Below are 17,535 nucleotides of genomic sequence, written 5' to 3' on the forward strand. Positions count from 1 at the left end.
CAGGTGCTATTATTATTGTTAATATTATTTAAAGTACTACATAAAATTTCTAGTTGTATTAAAATATATTTACTTAGAATACATTTAAAAATCAAGCCTATTTGGTGGTTAGTGTATTAAAGTGTGTGTGTGTGTGTGTGTGCGTGCATGCGTGCATGTGTGTGTGTGTTGGCACGATGTTGGCTCACCGCAACCTCTGCCTCCCAGGTTCAAGCGATTCTCCTGCCTCAGTCTTCTTAGTAGCTGGGAGTACAGGTTCCTGCCACCATATCTGGCAAATTTTTGTATTTTTAGTAGAGACGACGTTTCACCATGTTGGTCAGACTGGTCTCAAACGCCTGACCTCAGGTGATCCACCTGCCTCAGCCTCCCAAAGTGCTGGGATTACAGGAGTGAGCCACCGTGCCCAGACTTGAAATAAAATTTAGTATCTTTTTTTTTTGGCGGGGGGAGGTGGGGAGATAGGGTCTCACTCTGTTGCCCAGGCAGAAGTGCAGTGGTGCGAACACGATTCACTGTAGCCTCAACCTCCTGGGCTCAAGCAATTCTCCCTCCTTGACCTCTCAAAGTGCTGGGATTACAGGTGTGAACCCCTGCACCCAGCCTAAAATTTAGTATCTTTTAGTGATTGCTAGATCTCTTTGTCAGTGAGTTAATGTAATGGGCTGATAGCAGCTGAGGATGTCCCCAAGAATACTTGTTAGCTAAGAGAAGGGATATATGTGATATATTTGTTTTCTTTGATGCTGTTATAATTCTTGTGATTTTCATATATGTGAATACAAGACTTCCACACCATGCCCTTTCTTTCTGTATCTGTAAAATTTAGAAGCTTTAAAATGTATAATATACATTTGTTACATTTCTGAACCTTTTTGCTCATGCTCTTTGTTCCCTGATGTAGAATGTTCTTTTCTGTCCGTCAAGGCCCAACCTGAATGTTGTCATTAAATGTCAGGCCTTTCCTCACTCTTCTTAGTCATAATCATAAAGCCCTTCCATTCTGTAGCACTTTTTATTTCTACTAGTGTTCTTATTGAACAACATGTTGAAACAATTATAAACATTTGTGCCCTCCGCTTTACAGCAATCCCATGAGATGGAGCCCCTGATTTTTGTGTCTTCCACATTACCTACCACAATGCTTTGTACACTGCTTAGTTGTTCATTGGATATCTTCAAAAAACAGCCCCTATCCTGCCTGTCTGAAAACTAGAATCATAGGAGAGCCTGCTAGTTCAAGTAGATAATACAAATTAATGGTCTCTGGAAAGATTCTAAATATTTATAATCTGTTGGTTTATATTAACTAGTTAAGTAAAGTAATAAACCCCAAGTGTGTTGGTCTGTATTCTGCATTAGGGACTGAGAAATATATAGATGAAAATGCATCGTTTCTGTCTTTGATCAGCTATCAGTCTTGAGGAAAAATGATGGATAAACAGATCATTGCAGTGTACTTTAGCAACCACCGTACATAATGGAGGTTCAAAAAGGGGACAGCGGCAGTGTAGAGGAAGCTTAAGTCTGTCTCTGCATGGGAAATTCACAGGATAGTACACTTAGAGGGATTTGAAGGAAAAGTGTGTTTTGCCAGCTGGACAAGTTGGGGAAAGCATTCTGGGCAGGACAAACAGTGTATGCAAAGGCATAGAGGAGTAAGAGAGCCTGCCAAGTCAGAGAGTGTGATTGGTCAGTATTTCTGGAGCAAGCTAACATGGCTTTAAATGAATATAGGAATCATTTTCTAAAAAGTGCTCTTCAGCTACATTATATTTGGAGGTTAACTATTTGACAATTAATGGAACAATATTGAAAGCTTTTGTATGTATTTTGCTTTACATAAAACTCTAGATTAATTGACTTAAGAATTTTCTATTCTAAATTGCGGTGGCTCACACCTTTAATCTCAGCACCTTGGGAGGCTCAGGGAGGATTGCTTGAGCCTGGGAGTTCAAGACCAGCCTGGGCAACATAGCAAGACTTTGTCTCTACAAAAAATTTAAAAGCTAGCTAGGCATGGTAGCATGTACCTGTGTTCCCAGCTACTTGGAAGGCTAGGTGGGAGGATCGCCTGAGCCCAGGAGGTCAAGGCTGTAGTGAACTATGATTGTGACACTGCACTCCAGCCTGGGCAGCAGAGCAAGACCCTGTCTCCCTGACCCCACAGAAAGAAATAAATACATTGTTAATTTGATTTTTCTAATTTAAAATGTTGGAAGAATATTTTGGTATGTGAGTTTATATGTATATATGAACAGAAATGTAGTCTGTTGATAGAAGTGTCACATAATTTCTTGCTCAGATAGATTGTTTCTATTTGTTTTTTTGTCAGTGATTGAGAGCATGGGCTTCGTAGTCAGGCCTAGTTGAGATTCCTGCTCCATCACTTGCCTCAAGAGCCCTAATTTTCTCACAGAAATTGAGTATTAAATGGGAAAATGCTTGTAAAGCACTTAGTATGATGCTTGGTATGTGTATGCCTACAGTAAATAATAGCTCTAAAGTACTTCTTTTTAGCACTAAAAGCTCCACCATAATGCTGGTTCCAGTTAATTGAATTATTTGGCTAACAAGAACGTCCTTTTAGTTCTCTGAAGTGTATCAAGGCACTTTCCCTGCATTATGAACTAGAGCATAGGGAAAACAGTTATATTTTCATCCATGATTTAAGATCTTGTAGTCCCTTATGGCAGTAATTTAAAACATCAGTTCTTGTAGAGAACTGTCATCTGGAAAATTGGGCTGGAATCTGACTCCAGCGCATGCACTGGCAATCACATAGGGGAGTTTGGGGTTTGTGTGTCTTTTGGCACTTTACGTGTATATATTTTGTTTCTTTGTCTTTTTTTTCCATCCATAAAAAATTCCTAATGTCAGCTTATTTTCTTGCAGTTTACCTTCTTTTTCCTTAAAAGAGAATATTGGAGAAAAATGTTGTTTCCCCTCTGTGATTCAGATATCTTTAGAGATTCAAACATCATCTAATCTAACATTATTACAGTTGATAAAACTGAGAGTCTCTAAAAAATTAATTGACTTGCTCTCCCTCAAATATTTGGTTAATGGAAGAAAAAGTGAGTATTTAAACCAGTTTCCTAACCAGGAGGCCTGCACAAATACAGCTTAGCGCTGGGAAATTAATTTCCACACCACCTGTAAATATGCTTAAGCTGAAAAATAAAATCTGCCAGGAGAGATTAAGAACCGTTTTGCCTGGAATAGAAAAGACTGAGGCAGAAAAGAAAAATAATGGTTCTAGTGGGTGGTCCTGATGCCTGACTGGAGAGGAGGGCCAGAGAACAGTGGTAACTCGTGGGTGGCAGCAAGTCAGTAAACGGCCTGTGGAAGCTTGAGATCCTAGCAGCACAGAGGCTTAGGGATGTCCTCCACTGTTTGGATAACTTCTGAGGCCTCCAGCCCTGCCATGCTAAACTTGTAACACTGGTGCTCGTGAGTATTTAATCTATGTGTAAGGTTAAAATTACTAAGGGGGGAAGCAGAACTCCAAGTGGTTGGTGGCCCAAGGGGTTTTGATTTTCAACAGAGTCTTTTAACCTGAAACTAGTTCTAAAATTCCTTGAGCATTCTTCCATTTCACCATGTGTAAAATTTAGAAAGTTTTCAATCCTTCATGATAGGATTTAGTGTTTTCTTTTTCTCATTTTTCTGGAACAGCCTATTTCAGTAATACAATATTTTCTTTACCTTTCAGGGGTAATGGCAGATTATCACTAACTTGAAATGAGAAACTATAGTGAAATGAAGAAGCATTGTTTATGTTAGTAACCTTTACCAAATACTCTTAAATCATTGATATACATTAAAATGATATACATAAGGTACAGAGTACTGTGTATAATATCTTACTCTCTGGGTATTTTTCCTACTCTGTGGGTAATCTTTGTTTAAATGTGCATAGTCATTCTCTAGTAGAATATGTAAGAAACTGGAACTAGAAACTATGGGGGAGAACCAGGTACCTGGGGGACAAAATAAGCAAATTACTATTTTTCACTGTATATCTTCCGTACCTTATGAATTTTGTATCATTAATTACCTATTTAGAAAAAAAATAAAATTTGCTTTTAGTATTACACAGAATAATGAAAACAGAAGATTCTAGACCTTGCTATCTCTATTCCCTGGCATATAGGCTATTTTTTATGTGAAACCCTTCCTTCATTTGAAATTGTATACAGAGCCCCACTGTATAAAATAGTTTTTTTAAAAGGCACTGCTCTGGGCAAAGCCAGGGTAGGGATTGTTCTGGTCTCCCTCTGGTGTCCCTGGGGGTGTTTTTACGGAACCCAGTGGGTGGCAGAACATAACGAGGACTCTGGATGTAGTGGAATGAGCACAAGGTTTTGCATCCCGGCTCCACTACTTGTTGACACATAGCATTGAGAAAGTTGCTTGTTCTCATTGAGCCTCATCAGTAAAAACTCCCTCCCAGGTTGTTGCAGAGCTCAGTATCTGAGGCTTAGAATGGGGACTCAGTCGAAGCCAGTTTCTTTACCCCTCCTTTCTGTGCACTTGGCTCACAACATATCTGGAGTGGCAGGAAAGCAGTAAAAGTAGTCATATCCTAACTTTAGACTGTGAAAGTCGAAGATACTATTTTGCCAAGCTATTTTAGATTCTGGTGTTTTTTGTTTGGTTGGTTGGTTTGGTTTTTTGAAACAACCGGTAAAGGATTTTGAACTTTTCTTGGCTCTGTTGGAGGCTACCAGTTACTCTGGGGGTTGAGTAGTGACTAGAAGTGGGTATGAAGAGAACTTCCCACGTTCTGGTAAATGTTACTTCTTGACCTGGGTGCTAGTTAGGTGAGTGTGTTTGCTTTGTGAAAATTCATCATTACATACTTAACAATTTGGGCACTATTCTGTACTTGTATAAAAAGAAGGCTTTTAAAAATAAAAAATAATCACAGATGTTACTTTTGTGAAATGCTCTCCATTGGCATCTGTTGCTATATAGAAGCATCCTAGCGCCTTTTCTGTCTGAGAATCCTTCCTTGATCTGAAAGTGTTGACATGTTTCCCATGACCTTTCTTTTTGGGGTATATATGTCTATAACTAATTCAGATGTCTTTTGTGCAGGAAGATTGAGGTTAATAAAGGACAGATTTCGTGCTCTGATCATAGTTGAGTTGGAAAGATAGCAACTTGTACACTAGTCTCTGTTTCCAGAGACTGCCTTCAACTTGATTGGCCTTTTGACCTAAAACTGTAAAATAGCACTCTTGGCTTTTAACTCAGCTCCAAGGTGACAGGGTGCTTAAAGATATTTTCTCTATTATCTTAAAAATGTCTACATTTGGTTAGATTATAAAGTGGCAGCAGATAAATGGTTGTCTTTAATGTCAGAGAATGGGTAAATTATTGTTTATCCTACTATGAGCAATTTTAATACAATTCAAATCATAGGAGAATTTTATGTGGAAACTATTTGGAAATAAAAACAGGCAAAAAGTTTTATGTGGTTTTTGTATTTGTATTTTGCATAGTTTTGGGGCCTTCAGTTCTGTGTGGTCCAAGAAAAAAATCTCAGCCTCTATTTATTTTAAATGTCCAAAGACTTCAGTTTTCAAATCATCTAACTCTACCAGTATTCTTTCTTGTGTACGGATAAATCAACATGAGAATATGTCTGTGCTAGGCCTTCCTGGATTGTGTTTTGGGTAATGGCAGTAGATGAGAATGAACTGGGAGTATGAACTCAGACTGAGAATGAGAATCGGAAGAAGATTAATGAAGGAGGAAAAGGATACGAAATCTGACTTCCCCCACTACCAGAGGAAGAGAGTCTTGGTTCTCTATCAGAGGAGCGATAGACTTTATTAAGATTTATTTTTGTTTTAGCCTTGTTTTAGTTTCTAAAAATTATTCCATCTGCAAGATATGGATTTTTCAACATTTGAATAGTTATTTGAGAAGTTCATAAATGTAAATGGGAAGTGATAAGCAGCTTTGTTATAATAACAGCATCATGAGTGCATCCTATGTGCCAGGCAGTGTACATTATAATTTTGGCTTTATATTTGATCTTTAAATGCTCTTGTAAGTTACCTCTTCATTTTGAGGAACCAAGGCTAAGAGAGGATAAGAAACTTCCCTAAGGTCACATAGCTGAAGTGGTAGAGCCATCATGGTCCAAGCCCAGAAATGTAGATTAATTCCCACTATTTCATTTTGAAATGTTACTTTATATTTGAAGTTTTCCTTAGGTTGCATACTTTGTAAGAACTATATTTTTTGACATGCCTGTTGGAACAGCTCTCGCAGTCTGCTTATCTGACAGATGTTTATAATTGTCTGCTGACTTTTTTTTACTCTTTTTTAAATTTTTTTTTTTTTTTTTTTTTTTTTTTGAGACGGAGTCTCGCTCTGTCGCCCAGGCTGGAGTGCAGTGGCGCAATCTTGGCTCACTGCAAGCTCTGCCTCCCGGGTTCACGCCATTCTCCTGCCTCAGCCTCTCCGAGTAGCTGGGACTACAGGCGCCCGCCACCACGCCCGGCTAATTTTTTTTTTTGTATTTTTAGTAGAGACGGGGTTTCACCGTGGTCTCGATCTCCTGACCTCGTGATCCGCCCGCCTCGGCCTCCCAAAGTGCTGGGATTACAAGCGTGAGCCACCGCGCCCGGCCTTTTAAATTTTTTTTTTTTAATTTTACTTTAAGTTCTGTGATACATGTGCAGAATGTGCAGGTTTGTTACATAGGTATACCTGTGCCATGGTGGTTTGCTGCATCTATCAACCCATCATCTAGGTTTTTGTTGTTGTTGTTGTTGTTTGTTTTGTTTTGTTTTTATGTTTTTGTTTTTGTTTTTGTTTTTTGAGGCAGTTTCGCCTTTGTTGCCCAGGCTGGAGTGCAATTGCACGATCTCGGCTCACCACAATCTCCATCTCCCGGGTTCAAGCGATTCTCCTGCCTCAGCCTCCCAATCATCTAGGTTTTAAGCCCTGCATGCATTAGGTATTTTTCCTAATGCTCTCCCTCCCCTTCCCCCCTACCCCTCGACAGGCCCCTGTGTGTGATGTTCCCCTCCCTGTGTCCATGTGTTCTAATTGTTCAGCTCCCACTTACGAGTGTGAGCATGCAGTGTTTGGTTTTCTGTTCCTGTGTTAGTTTGCTGAGAATGATGGCTTCCAGCTTCATCCATGTCCCTGCAAAGGACATGAACTCATTCTTTTTTATGGCTGCTTTTTAACCTTTTTAATGAGTTTGGGGAAAGTGCATTCCTTTCTCTCATGTTGGGACTTAAAATTTGTGCTTTGTGTCTCCTCCAGACTTAGCAATAAGGAGAACTAGCAATAAGGAGAACTAGTGACTAAGGAGGCTGACATTAATGCCAATTGTAAGTTAAAGGCTCATCTTTTCCATAGGTCTGATTCTGTGTTCTGACTCTGCCTCCAACTATGTTACTTGGGGGAAATCACTTAACCTTAGTCTCATTTGCACAATGAGAGTTGAATCAGATCTCTCAAGTACTTTGCCACTCTAAAATTCTATAATTCTATGTTCAGAATTTTATTTATTTTTTCTCCCTTCCTTCCCCCTGAATTTTATTTTATTTTTTTTTTAGAGACAGGGTGTCATTCTGTCACCCAGGCTAGGTTACAGTGGTGCAATCTTTTTTTTTGGAGATAAAGTCTCACTCTGCTGCCCAAGCTGGAGTGCAGTGGCCGAATCTCGGCTCACTGAAACCTCTGCCTCCTGGATTCAGGCGATTCTCCTGCTTCAGCCTCTCAAGTAGCTGGGATTACAGGTGTGCACCACCATGCCTAAGTAATTGTTATATTTTTAGTAGAGATGGGGTTTCACTGTGTTGGCCAGGCTGATCTCAAACTCCTCACCTCAGGTGATCTGCCTGCCTTGGCCTTCCAAAGTGTGGGGATTACAGGCATGAGCCAAGTGGTGCAGTCTTATAGCTCACTGCACCTTAATATCCTGGGCTCAAGCAGTTCTTGCCTCAGCCTTCCAAGTAGCTGGGATTCCAGCCGCGTGCTACCATGCCCAACTAATTTTTAAAAATTTTTTGTAGGGGCAGGATCTCACTATGTCACTCAGGCTGGTCTTGAACTTCTGGGATCAAGTAATTGTTTCACCTCAGCCTCCCAAAGTGCTGTAAACTGTAGGCGTGAGCCACCATGCCCAGCTGTTCTTTTAGCCAAGTATCAAACGAAAAGTGAATACTACAGTATCTGGACATAGTACACACTCAATAAAATATAGTTGTTTTTAATTGGTAGGGAATTTTCCCATGAAGAGTTTTCAGCAGTTTTTTTTTTTTTTGAAATCTCAATATTAAAAGAGTGGAGATCAACCAGGAAATTTTCTTCATTCTGGATACCCCCTCCTCATGGCTATTTCTGCATAGCTCTGACCAGTAGGGGAAACTCAAGCTACTGGTGTCTGTTCTTTCGTCTCATTTGGAGTCATCTCATGACTGCCTCCTAGAAACTCTATTTGCTTTGTTCCTGGGAGATGATATACTGAGAGAAAACAGGAGAGCAACTGGTAGTAAGAGGTCTGTAGCACAATGTTGAGATTAATTCTTCATAAATACTAAGAACAGATTTGTGTTCTGAAATCAGACTCATGGATATGTGCTTTATATTAAAACCCCGATTCTGAAATAACTGTTATTAAAAGGTTAGAGTCAAGGCCCTATGACTGAGGAGAAGGAAACTAGAAATTACAAACTTTGTGCTTTTAGGATGATGGAGTTCAGAGTTTCTTTGCCATCATGTAGTATAGTTTACCCATAGAGGAAATCCTTCAAAAACCTTCATTAGAAAACTGCCACAGTAAGAAATTCTGCTTCTTAAAGCAGCTGCTTATTCAGCTGTTAAGTTCGAGTCCTATGGAAGCTATTTTACTGAACCTAAATCTGTTTCTGTATTTGTTTCCTTCATATGACGGTCAATACATCTTCCCTTCTAGCATTAAATGTCCTCCCAGATCTCTCATTCTTCCCTCTTGTGCTCTCATTTGTATTGTTAGACTTCCTCCCTCTTTTTTTTTTTTTTTTTTTAAGAGATAGGGATCTCACTATGTTGCCCGGGCTGGTCTTGAACTCCAGGGCTCAAGCAGTCCTCCCACCTCAGCCTCCAAAGTGCTGGGATTACTAGTGTGAGCCACCGTGCCCGGGCCCCTCCTTTTTGTTCCTACTCTTGACTCTTCATCACAGTGTCTTTCCTTACATCTTCCTCAGTGCCTTCACAATGTAAATAGAAACGAAACCCACAAATAATAGCGAGACAACTTTTCTTTACTCCTGTTCTCTGTGCTTTTATCAAAAATGTAATATTTTAAACAAATCCATGGCTATTTCTGTGCAGCTGTGACCAGTAGGGAAAACTCCAGCTGCTGATGACTGTTCTTTGTCATATATTTGGAGTAATCCCATTATTATTAAAATAATTTGAAAATTATTTTTGCCCCAAGACACAAAAGCTGAAATACTCTTTTCACAAAGTATTATTGGTACTACGGCTAGAGTGATTTATAAATATATAATTAGGATTGATTTTTCTCAGTGTTTCTTCATTGCTTGGCCCCTTTCTAACCTTCATTGACTGAAAGCAGATGCTTATATCACCATCTCTGATTTTGCAGAATTGATCTGTCCTTACACTACGTTTGGCATTGATTGTGTATGGAACATAAATTGCTTTTCTGATGCATATGTATTCCATAGCTCTTTCGATCTGTGACTATGCACTATAACCTATTTAATTGAAAAGAATGTGCTAAAATTTAGTCATTGTCCATTCTGCTAACAAAAGCATTTAAAATATGCTAGAGAAATATATCAGAATTTTAAGAAAGAGGCCGGGTTTGGTGGCTCACGCCTGTAATCCCAGTGCTTTGAGAGGCTGAGGCAGGAGGATCACCTGAGGTCAGGAGTTCAAGATCAGGCTGACCAACATGGTGAAACCCTGTCTCTACTAAAAGTAAAAAAAGTTATGCATGGAAGCGCATGCCAGCTACTCAGGAGGCTGAGGCACGGGAATTTTTTGAACCTGGGAGTCTGAAGTACAGTGAGTTGAGATCAGGCCATTGCACTCCAGCCTGGGCAACAAGAGCAAAATTCTGTCTCAAAAAAAAAAAAGGCTGGGCATGGTGGCTCACGCCTGTAATCCCAACACTTTGGGAGGCTGATGTGGGCTGATCACGAGGTCAGGAGATCAAGACCATCTGGCCAACATGGTGAAACCCCGTCTCTACTAAAATACAAAAAATTAGGTAGGTGTTGTGGTGCATGCCTGTAGTTCCAGCTACTTGGGAGGCTGAGGGAGGGGAATCACTTGAACCCAGGAGGCAGAGGTTACAGTGCACCAAGATTGCACCACTGCACTCCAGCCTGGCGACAGAGCAAAGCTTTTTGCTCAAACAACTGGTGAAATGGAGTTGCAGTTATCTAACATAGGAAAACTGTTGCTACTTGGGAAGGTGAGGCAGGAGGATCACTTGAGCCCAGGAGTTTGAGGCTGTAGGGTGCTATGTTTGTGCCTGTGAATAGCCACTGCACTCCAGCCTGGACAACACAGCAAGAGCTCATCTCTCTCTCTCTCTTTTTTTTTTTTTTTTTTTTTTTTTGAGACAGAGTTTCCCTCTTGTTGCCCAGGCTGGAGTGCAACGGCACAATCTCAGCTCACCACAACCTCTGCCTTTCTGGTTCACGCGATTCTCCTGCCTCAGACTCCCGAGTATCTGGGAATACAGGCGCATGCCACCACGCCCAGCTAATTTTTGTATTTTAGTAGAGATGGAGTTTCTCCATGTTGGCCAGGCTGATCTCGACCTCCTGACCTCAGGTGATCTGCCCACCTTGGCCTCCCAAAGTGTTGGGATTACAGGCGTGAGCCACTGCGCCCAGCCGACCTCATCTCTTTAAAAAAAAAAGAGTTAATTCAGCCGGGCATGGTGGCTCACGCCTGTAATCCCACCACTTTGGGGAGGCTGAGGTGGGTGGATCACTTGAGCCTGGGAGTTCGAGACCAGCCTGGCCAACATGGCAAAACCCCATTGCTACTAAAAATATTTTAAAAATTAGCCACGTGTGGTGGTGCATGCCTGTTCTCCCAGCTACTTGGGAGGCGGGGCGGGAGAATGACTTGAACCTGGGAGGCGGAGGTTGCAGTGAGCTGAGATTGCGCTACTATTCTCCAGCCTGGGAAACAGAGCAAGACTCTGTCTCAAAAAATAATAATAATAATAATAATTAGTTAATTCATGGAAAGTACTTAGTACCAGATTCTGGATACAAACAGATGTTTATGCTTGGCGAACATTTGGAGGCAGTAAAGAAAGCTTATAGAATAACCACAAATTAGAACTTGTGAAGGAGAATATATATATAGAGAGAGAGAGTCTCTCTATTAAGTAATTTACCATAAGGGGTTTAAATAGGAATGTTTACTCCAAAGTGAATCTTGAAATCTTGGTGTTTATAATTGTCAAGCCTTTTTTTAAAACAGATTTGGTCAACAGGAAGTATTTTTTTCTAATTTTTATTTTATAGCCCTAGTCAGGCTTCTTAATTGTTAAATATTGTTATAACAATACATCTGGGCCGGGCGCGGTGGCTCACGCCTGTAATCCCAGCACTTTGGGAGGCCGAGGCGGGTGGATCACGAGGTCAGGAGATCGAGACCATCCTGGCTAACACAAAGAAACCCTGTCTTTACTAAAAATACAAAAAATTAGCTAGATGTGGTGGCGGGCACCTGTAGTCCCAGCTACTCGGGAGGTGGAGCTTGCAGTGAGCCAAGATCGCGCCACTGCACTCCAGCCTAGGCAACAGAGTGAGACTCTGTCTCAAAAAAAAAAAAAATACATCTGAGTCGTACATGGTGGCTCATGCCTTTAATTCCAGCACTTTGGGAGGCCAAGACAGGCAGATGGCTTGAGCCCAGGAGTTCAAGACCAGCCCTGGCAACATGGTGAAACCCTGTCTCTACAAAGAATACAAAAATTAGCCAGGTGTGGTGGCATGTGCCTGTGGTCCCAGCTACTCAGGAGGCTGAGGTGGGAGAATCGCTTGAGCCTGGGAGGCAGAGGTTGCAGTCGGCAGAGATTATGCCATTGCACTCCAGCCTTGGCGACAGAGCGAGACCTTGTCTCAAAAAAACAACAAACAAACAAAAAATACATCTGGGGCCGGGTGTGGTGGCTCACGCCTGTAATCCCAGCACTTTGGGAGGCCAAGGCGGGCAGATCACCTGAGGTCGGGAGTTCGAGACCAGCCTGACCACCATGGAGAAACCCCATCTCTACTAAAACTACAAAATTAGCCGGGCGTGGTGGTGTATGCCTGTAATCCCAGCTACTGAGGAGGCTGAGGCAGGAGAATCCCTTGAACCCGGGAGGCTAGGTTGTAGTGAGCCGAGGTCGTGCCATTGCACTCCAGCCTGGGCAACAAGAGTGAAACTCCGTCTCTCAAAAAAAAAAAAAAAAAAAAAAAAAATACATCTGGGAATATAAGTGCACCCAGGACTCTAATTTTATATTTCTATTTTTAACATATGAGACAATACTTTATCCATCATAAAGTGCTACATTTTTCAGTCATATAATTAGTAGAACATATACTTGTCTGTGACTCAGTTTTTTTATTTGTAAAATAGAGATAAATAATAGCACTTCTGTCATAGGTTGTTGGGAGGGATTAAATTAGTTCTAGCCAGGTCCCATGGCATGTGCCCATAGTTCTAGTTACTTGGGAGGCCGAGTGATGCAGGAGGATTGGTTGAGCCCAGGAGTTTGAGGCTGTAATGTGCTATGTTCGTACCTGTGAACAGCCGCTGCAGTCCAGCCCGGGCAACATAGCAAGACCCCATCTGTCTAAAAAATTATTTAATTCATGGAAAGTACTTAGAACAGTGCCTGCAGACAGCTGATACTCAATAAATGTCAGCTATTACTAAAAGGAAGAGTTTGCTTCTAAGGCAGTTGGCTAATGTGTTAAAGTTAAATCCTCTTTTTCCAAAACTGTAAATATAGATTTGTTGTTGGGTTTTTGTTTTTTTGTTGTTTGTTTTTTTTTTTTTTTTTGAGATGGAATCTCACTTGTGTCGTCCAGGCTGGAGTGCAGTGGTGTGATCTCAGCTCATGGCAACCTCCACCTCCCAGGTTCAAGGGATTCTCATGCCTCAGCCTCCCAAGTTGCTGGGATTACAGGTGCCTGCCACCATGCCTGGCTAATTTTTTTGTATTTTTCATAGAGACAGGGTTTCACCATTTTGGCCAGGCTGGTCTCGAACTCCTGACCTCAAATGATCTGCCCGCCTTAGCCTCCCAAAGTTCTGGGATTACAGGTGTGAGCCACTGCGCCCAGTGCTAGATTTGTTGTTCTTTTATACGTAGTACATATTTATGGTGATTGTCTTTTGAATAAAAATGATTTTTATTCTTGATTTTTAAGGAAACTTTAGTAAAATATGTCAGACATAATTTTAATTGTTTTTTTTTTTTTTGCCTGTTACATGTGACTATATTGGTTGAAAACTTTTTAGTTATGAAGTTTTTCTGTGTGCTACTGTCTTGTATTTTGTATATCTAGCATTTTGATTGTCAAAACACTTTTTCACCCCAAATTATGATTTTGTCATTGCAGGCAAGAAGACAGCAAGACCCTAGTCCTGGTTCCAATTTAGGTGGTGGTGATGACCTCAAACTTCGTTAATTAATAGCACAGCAGATGTGTGCTGCCCATCTTTACATACACATTGCTTCTAGTTGGTAGAAATAATTGATTAAAAGACCAGAAACTGTGATAACTGGAGGTACTACGGTCTGTTTCTCAACCTTAGGCAGTAATAGACATCACAAACTGCCATGGTTTTGCACTATGATTATAATACCTGCATTTCTAATTTTTTAAGCATGTAGCCAGTAATAATTTGAAGTTTTTTTTCTATGCAAGCTTACCTTGTTGGCATTATTTTAGGGAGTTGAAACTATCAACTGTAAAGCTCCTTTTCTTCCACTTTAATTTAAAAGTTCATGTCATTTAAAACAGGTCAAGAAATTAAAATTATATCAGAGGGTTTTCTCCAATCATTTTTTCTAATTTTTTTTGGTACTTCTAGATGTTTTGGTTATACAGCTTCATTTTAGATAAGCATTCTTATATTTTGTTTGCCCCATTTCCTTTTGTGTTTTTATAGTCTATAGCATTTTAAAACTGCTGATGTTGTTTGCATTATTTACAGGCTAAAAACCTAGTAGCATAGAGCTGTCTGCCACAGCCTTCTGACAAAGTTTACAGTTATTAAAGTTGCAGTATCCTTTTAAATGCTAGTAATCAGCACTCTTTCTTTTTTTTTTTTTTTTTTTTAAATAGAGACAGGGTCTCGCAGTGTTGCCCAAACTGGTCTTGAACTCCTGGCATCAAGCGATCCTCCTGCCTCAGCCTCCAAGAGTACTGGGATTACAGGCTCTTTCTTTTTAAACATAAAAGTTTTAAATTGGTATTAACTCTGTACTCTGCCCCAGATTGTTTTAGCTTCTGTTCTGTAATCATGAGTTTGGTTGGAGATATTCTCCATAGATGATCTTCTACTGAAATGCCTAAAGAAGTCACAGGCTGGCTTCTGTTTTATTCAGGGATTTTTTTAAAAAGTCAATCAGAAAAGGGATACTGGAGCTTCTTCATGTATGTAACAGCATATTAAACTGGAGACAGTGATGAATCAGCTACAAAGGTAATATTGTATTAAAATCATGTTTAAGATAGCTGCTTTTATGTGTATTTTATATTGCATGCTTTTATAAAAACATGCTGGGTGATGAAAGATTAGTTTTAGAGAGAAAATGTTCATCTGTGCAGAGGATACATTTTCTTCCATTAATTCTGGAAAAAACATTCACAGTTATATATATGGTATTTTGCAAAAGGACTATTAATAGAACCTTTTGAGATGAATTAATGTAAGAATATTTTTTAAATAGGCTTACTGTCAAATTGCAACCTTTTTTTTAGATACAGACTGGAAAAAAGTGCTAAGTCATTTGGCACCTCCTTACAAATATTTTTCATGATCACATTTATTAAATGTTATGTTTCTGAATTTTTGAAAAATGTATTTTATCATAAAATGGCATTATTTTAAAGGATGAAAAGCTGACACAGTCAATTCAGAAAATGAACTGAAGTCTGAATAAGGTCATTGCATTTAAAAAGCATACAACTGTACTTGATTGATGAGGGAGGTGTTACTTTCGTTGTATATAGGTCTTATTTCATAAACGGATATCCTGTATCGAATAAAAATGTTATATATTTGAAATCATGCATGGTAAGGAGTGTGTTTAAATTGTTATAAACAATAATGCATCATTAAAGGCCATGCTGATCTTGCATAACTATAAGTATTATGAATAAATTTGGTTGGTTTTGGTGTTGTACAGCTCACATGTTTACACACTCAGTGCCCTAATTTCCCCTGAGGGAATCGCTTTTTAAGTGATGCTTACAGTGGTGTTTTATGTTACTTTATTACAGAGCTCCTTGGTTTTTTACTTCTGCACTTAAATTTTTTTAAATAACATGATGATGGTACATTTCCTCTATTGTCTAGCTAAGGGCTTTCAGTCCACCAGTAAATAAGATCAAATACTCTTAAATGTTCCTGTTACCATCCTAATGTAAATACTGGATTTTCCTGTCATTTAGCACCGTGCTGCTTCTGTCTGTCTTAATGCTGGCATTAAGATCATGAGCCCTTTTTCTCCAGTAGTACAGGCTTTGAAAACTACTTCTATTAAGTTATTGATGCAATTTGATATTTTTTCATAATCTATATTTAAACAAAATTACATCATTGCATCATCTTTTCTAAATTCATCTCCATTAAAACTTGCCTTAAGCTACCAGATTGCTTTTGCCACCATTAGCCATACTGTGTGTTTGTTTGTTTAATTACTTTCACAATAAACTTCCGTGTAGTAAAAACAGGGTCTTGGCTCTTTATTGACCTAACCCAGTAATTTCTAAGAAGGCAACAACAGTGGCATCTAGTGGTAATTTCTGTTGATTCCAAAGAAGACTACTTTAAATATAGGTATCACAAGGTATACAAATCCCGCAGTGTATATTATGGTTTTCAAGAAATCTGGTTTGATTTACCCATCCTGTGAGATATGACCATAAAGTAGTGATGTTGGGAGAAAGAATTTTAAATTACACATCCAAATTAGTTCCATCTTTCAAGCTAGTTGTTTTGGAAATATACAGACGTTTTGATTGTGCTGGTATTATATCAAACATTCTTAAAACTCCTGGCATTTTCCTACAACAGAAAAGCCCTTTTCTTTGGAAGTATGCCTTAAGCTTGACGCATAATAAACAGATTTACTCATTAACCACCAGACTTACTGCAAATGACAAAAATGCCTTTAAATTCTGAATTGACACCATTAAGGGAAATTCTAAAGAGTAGGATTCATGCTCTGAGAGTTAATTTCAAAAAATTGAGCAGTAACAGCATGGTTTTAATAAGTATATCACTTCTAGAAACATAATTGGATGTGCTAGCTTGGGGCTGCTTGGTGAAAAATATCTTACGTGATTTATGCCTCATTTGGCAATGGGGAGCTTTTCAATCTATAAACCATTGTGTTACCCATAACACATTACCCCAAAACTTAGCAACTTAAAACAATAAATACGTATCATCCCACAGGTGAGTCACAAATCTGGAAGTAGCTAAGATCAATGGTTGTGGTTCAGAGTTCCTTATAAGGTTAGAGTCATCCTGGGCTACAGTCATCTCAAGGATTGGCTGGATGAAAGATCCCCTTTCAAACCCACTAATGTGGTCATTGACTGGCCTCGGTTCTTTGCAGCCTGCTAGATTAAAGGCAGATGTTCCTTGCTAGATGTTGGACAGAGACCTCCTTCTGTTTCATGCCCAGTTGGGTCTTTCCATAGGACAGTGCACAGCAGGGTAGCTGGCTTCCCCCAAGGCAAGTGATCCAAGAGAGTGCACGCCCAAGTTGAAAGCAGTCTTTTTTTTTTGAGATGGAGTCTCGCTCTGTTGCCTAGACTGGACTGCAGTGGTGCAATCTCAGCTCACTGCAACCTCCACATCCCGGATTCAAGCGATTCTGCTGCCTCAGCCTCCCGCGTAGCCGGGAGTACAGGTGCCCATCAACATGCCCGGCTAATTTTTGTATTTTTCATAGAGACGGGGTTTCACTGTGTTGACCAGGCTGGTCTCAAACTCCTGACCTCAAGTGATTCGCCCACCTCAGCATCCCAAAGTGCTGAGATTACAGGCGTGAGCCACCATGCCCAGCCAAAAGCACAGTCTTAGAACTGAATCTTGGGCTGCCATATTGTATGTTAGAATCAAGTCACTGGGTCTGGTCCACACTCAAAGTGGGAGGAATATTAAGCTTCATCTGTTGAAGGCGGGGATGTCAAAGCATTTGTGGACATCTTTCTAAACCACCACAGTGATATTACCAAATACATGTAACTACGTATAAGATACGTTTGGTGTTTTGCCAGGTACGGT

At 39.9% G+C, this 17,535-nt stretch overlaps 1 protein-coding gene across 5 annotated transcripts in view; it reads left to right on the forward strand.

Annotated features, from left to right (window-relative positions):
- The window catches only part of CBFB (core-binding factor subunit beta), a 75,934-nt gene extending 60,628 nt beyond the window's left edge, over positions 1-15,306 (forward strand). For all 5 annotated transcript variants that reach the window (XM_032157591.2, XM_032157589.2, XM_032157593.2 and 2 more), the window contains one exon: positions 13,629-15,306. In XM_032157591.2, coding sequence (XP_032013482.1) covers positions 13,629-13,651 — 23 coding nt within the window. In that variant the 3' untranslated portion in view covers positions 13,652-15,306. The remainder of the gene's footprint in view (positions 1-13,628) is intronic.
- The last annotated feature ends 2,229 nt before the right edge of the window (positions 15,307-17,535 follow it).

The sequence above is a fragment of the Hylobates moloch genome, unplaced genomic scaffold, assembly GCF_009828535.3.
Source record: "Hylobates moloch isolate HMO894 unplaced genomic scaffold, HMol_V3 SCAFFOLD_6, whole genome shotgun sequence".
In the NCBI taxonomy this organism is placed as follows: Eukaryota; Metazoa; Chordata; class Mammalia; order Primates; family Hylobatidae; genus Hylobates; species Hylobates moloch.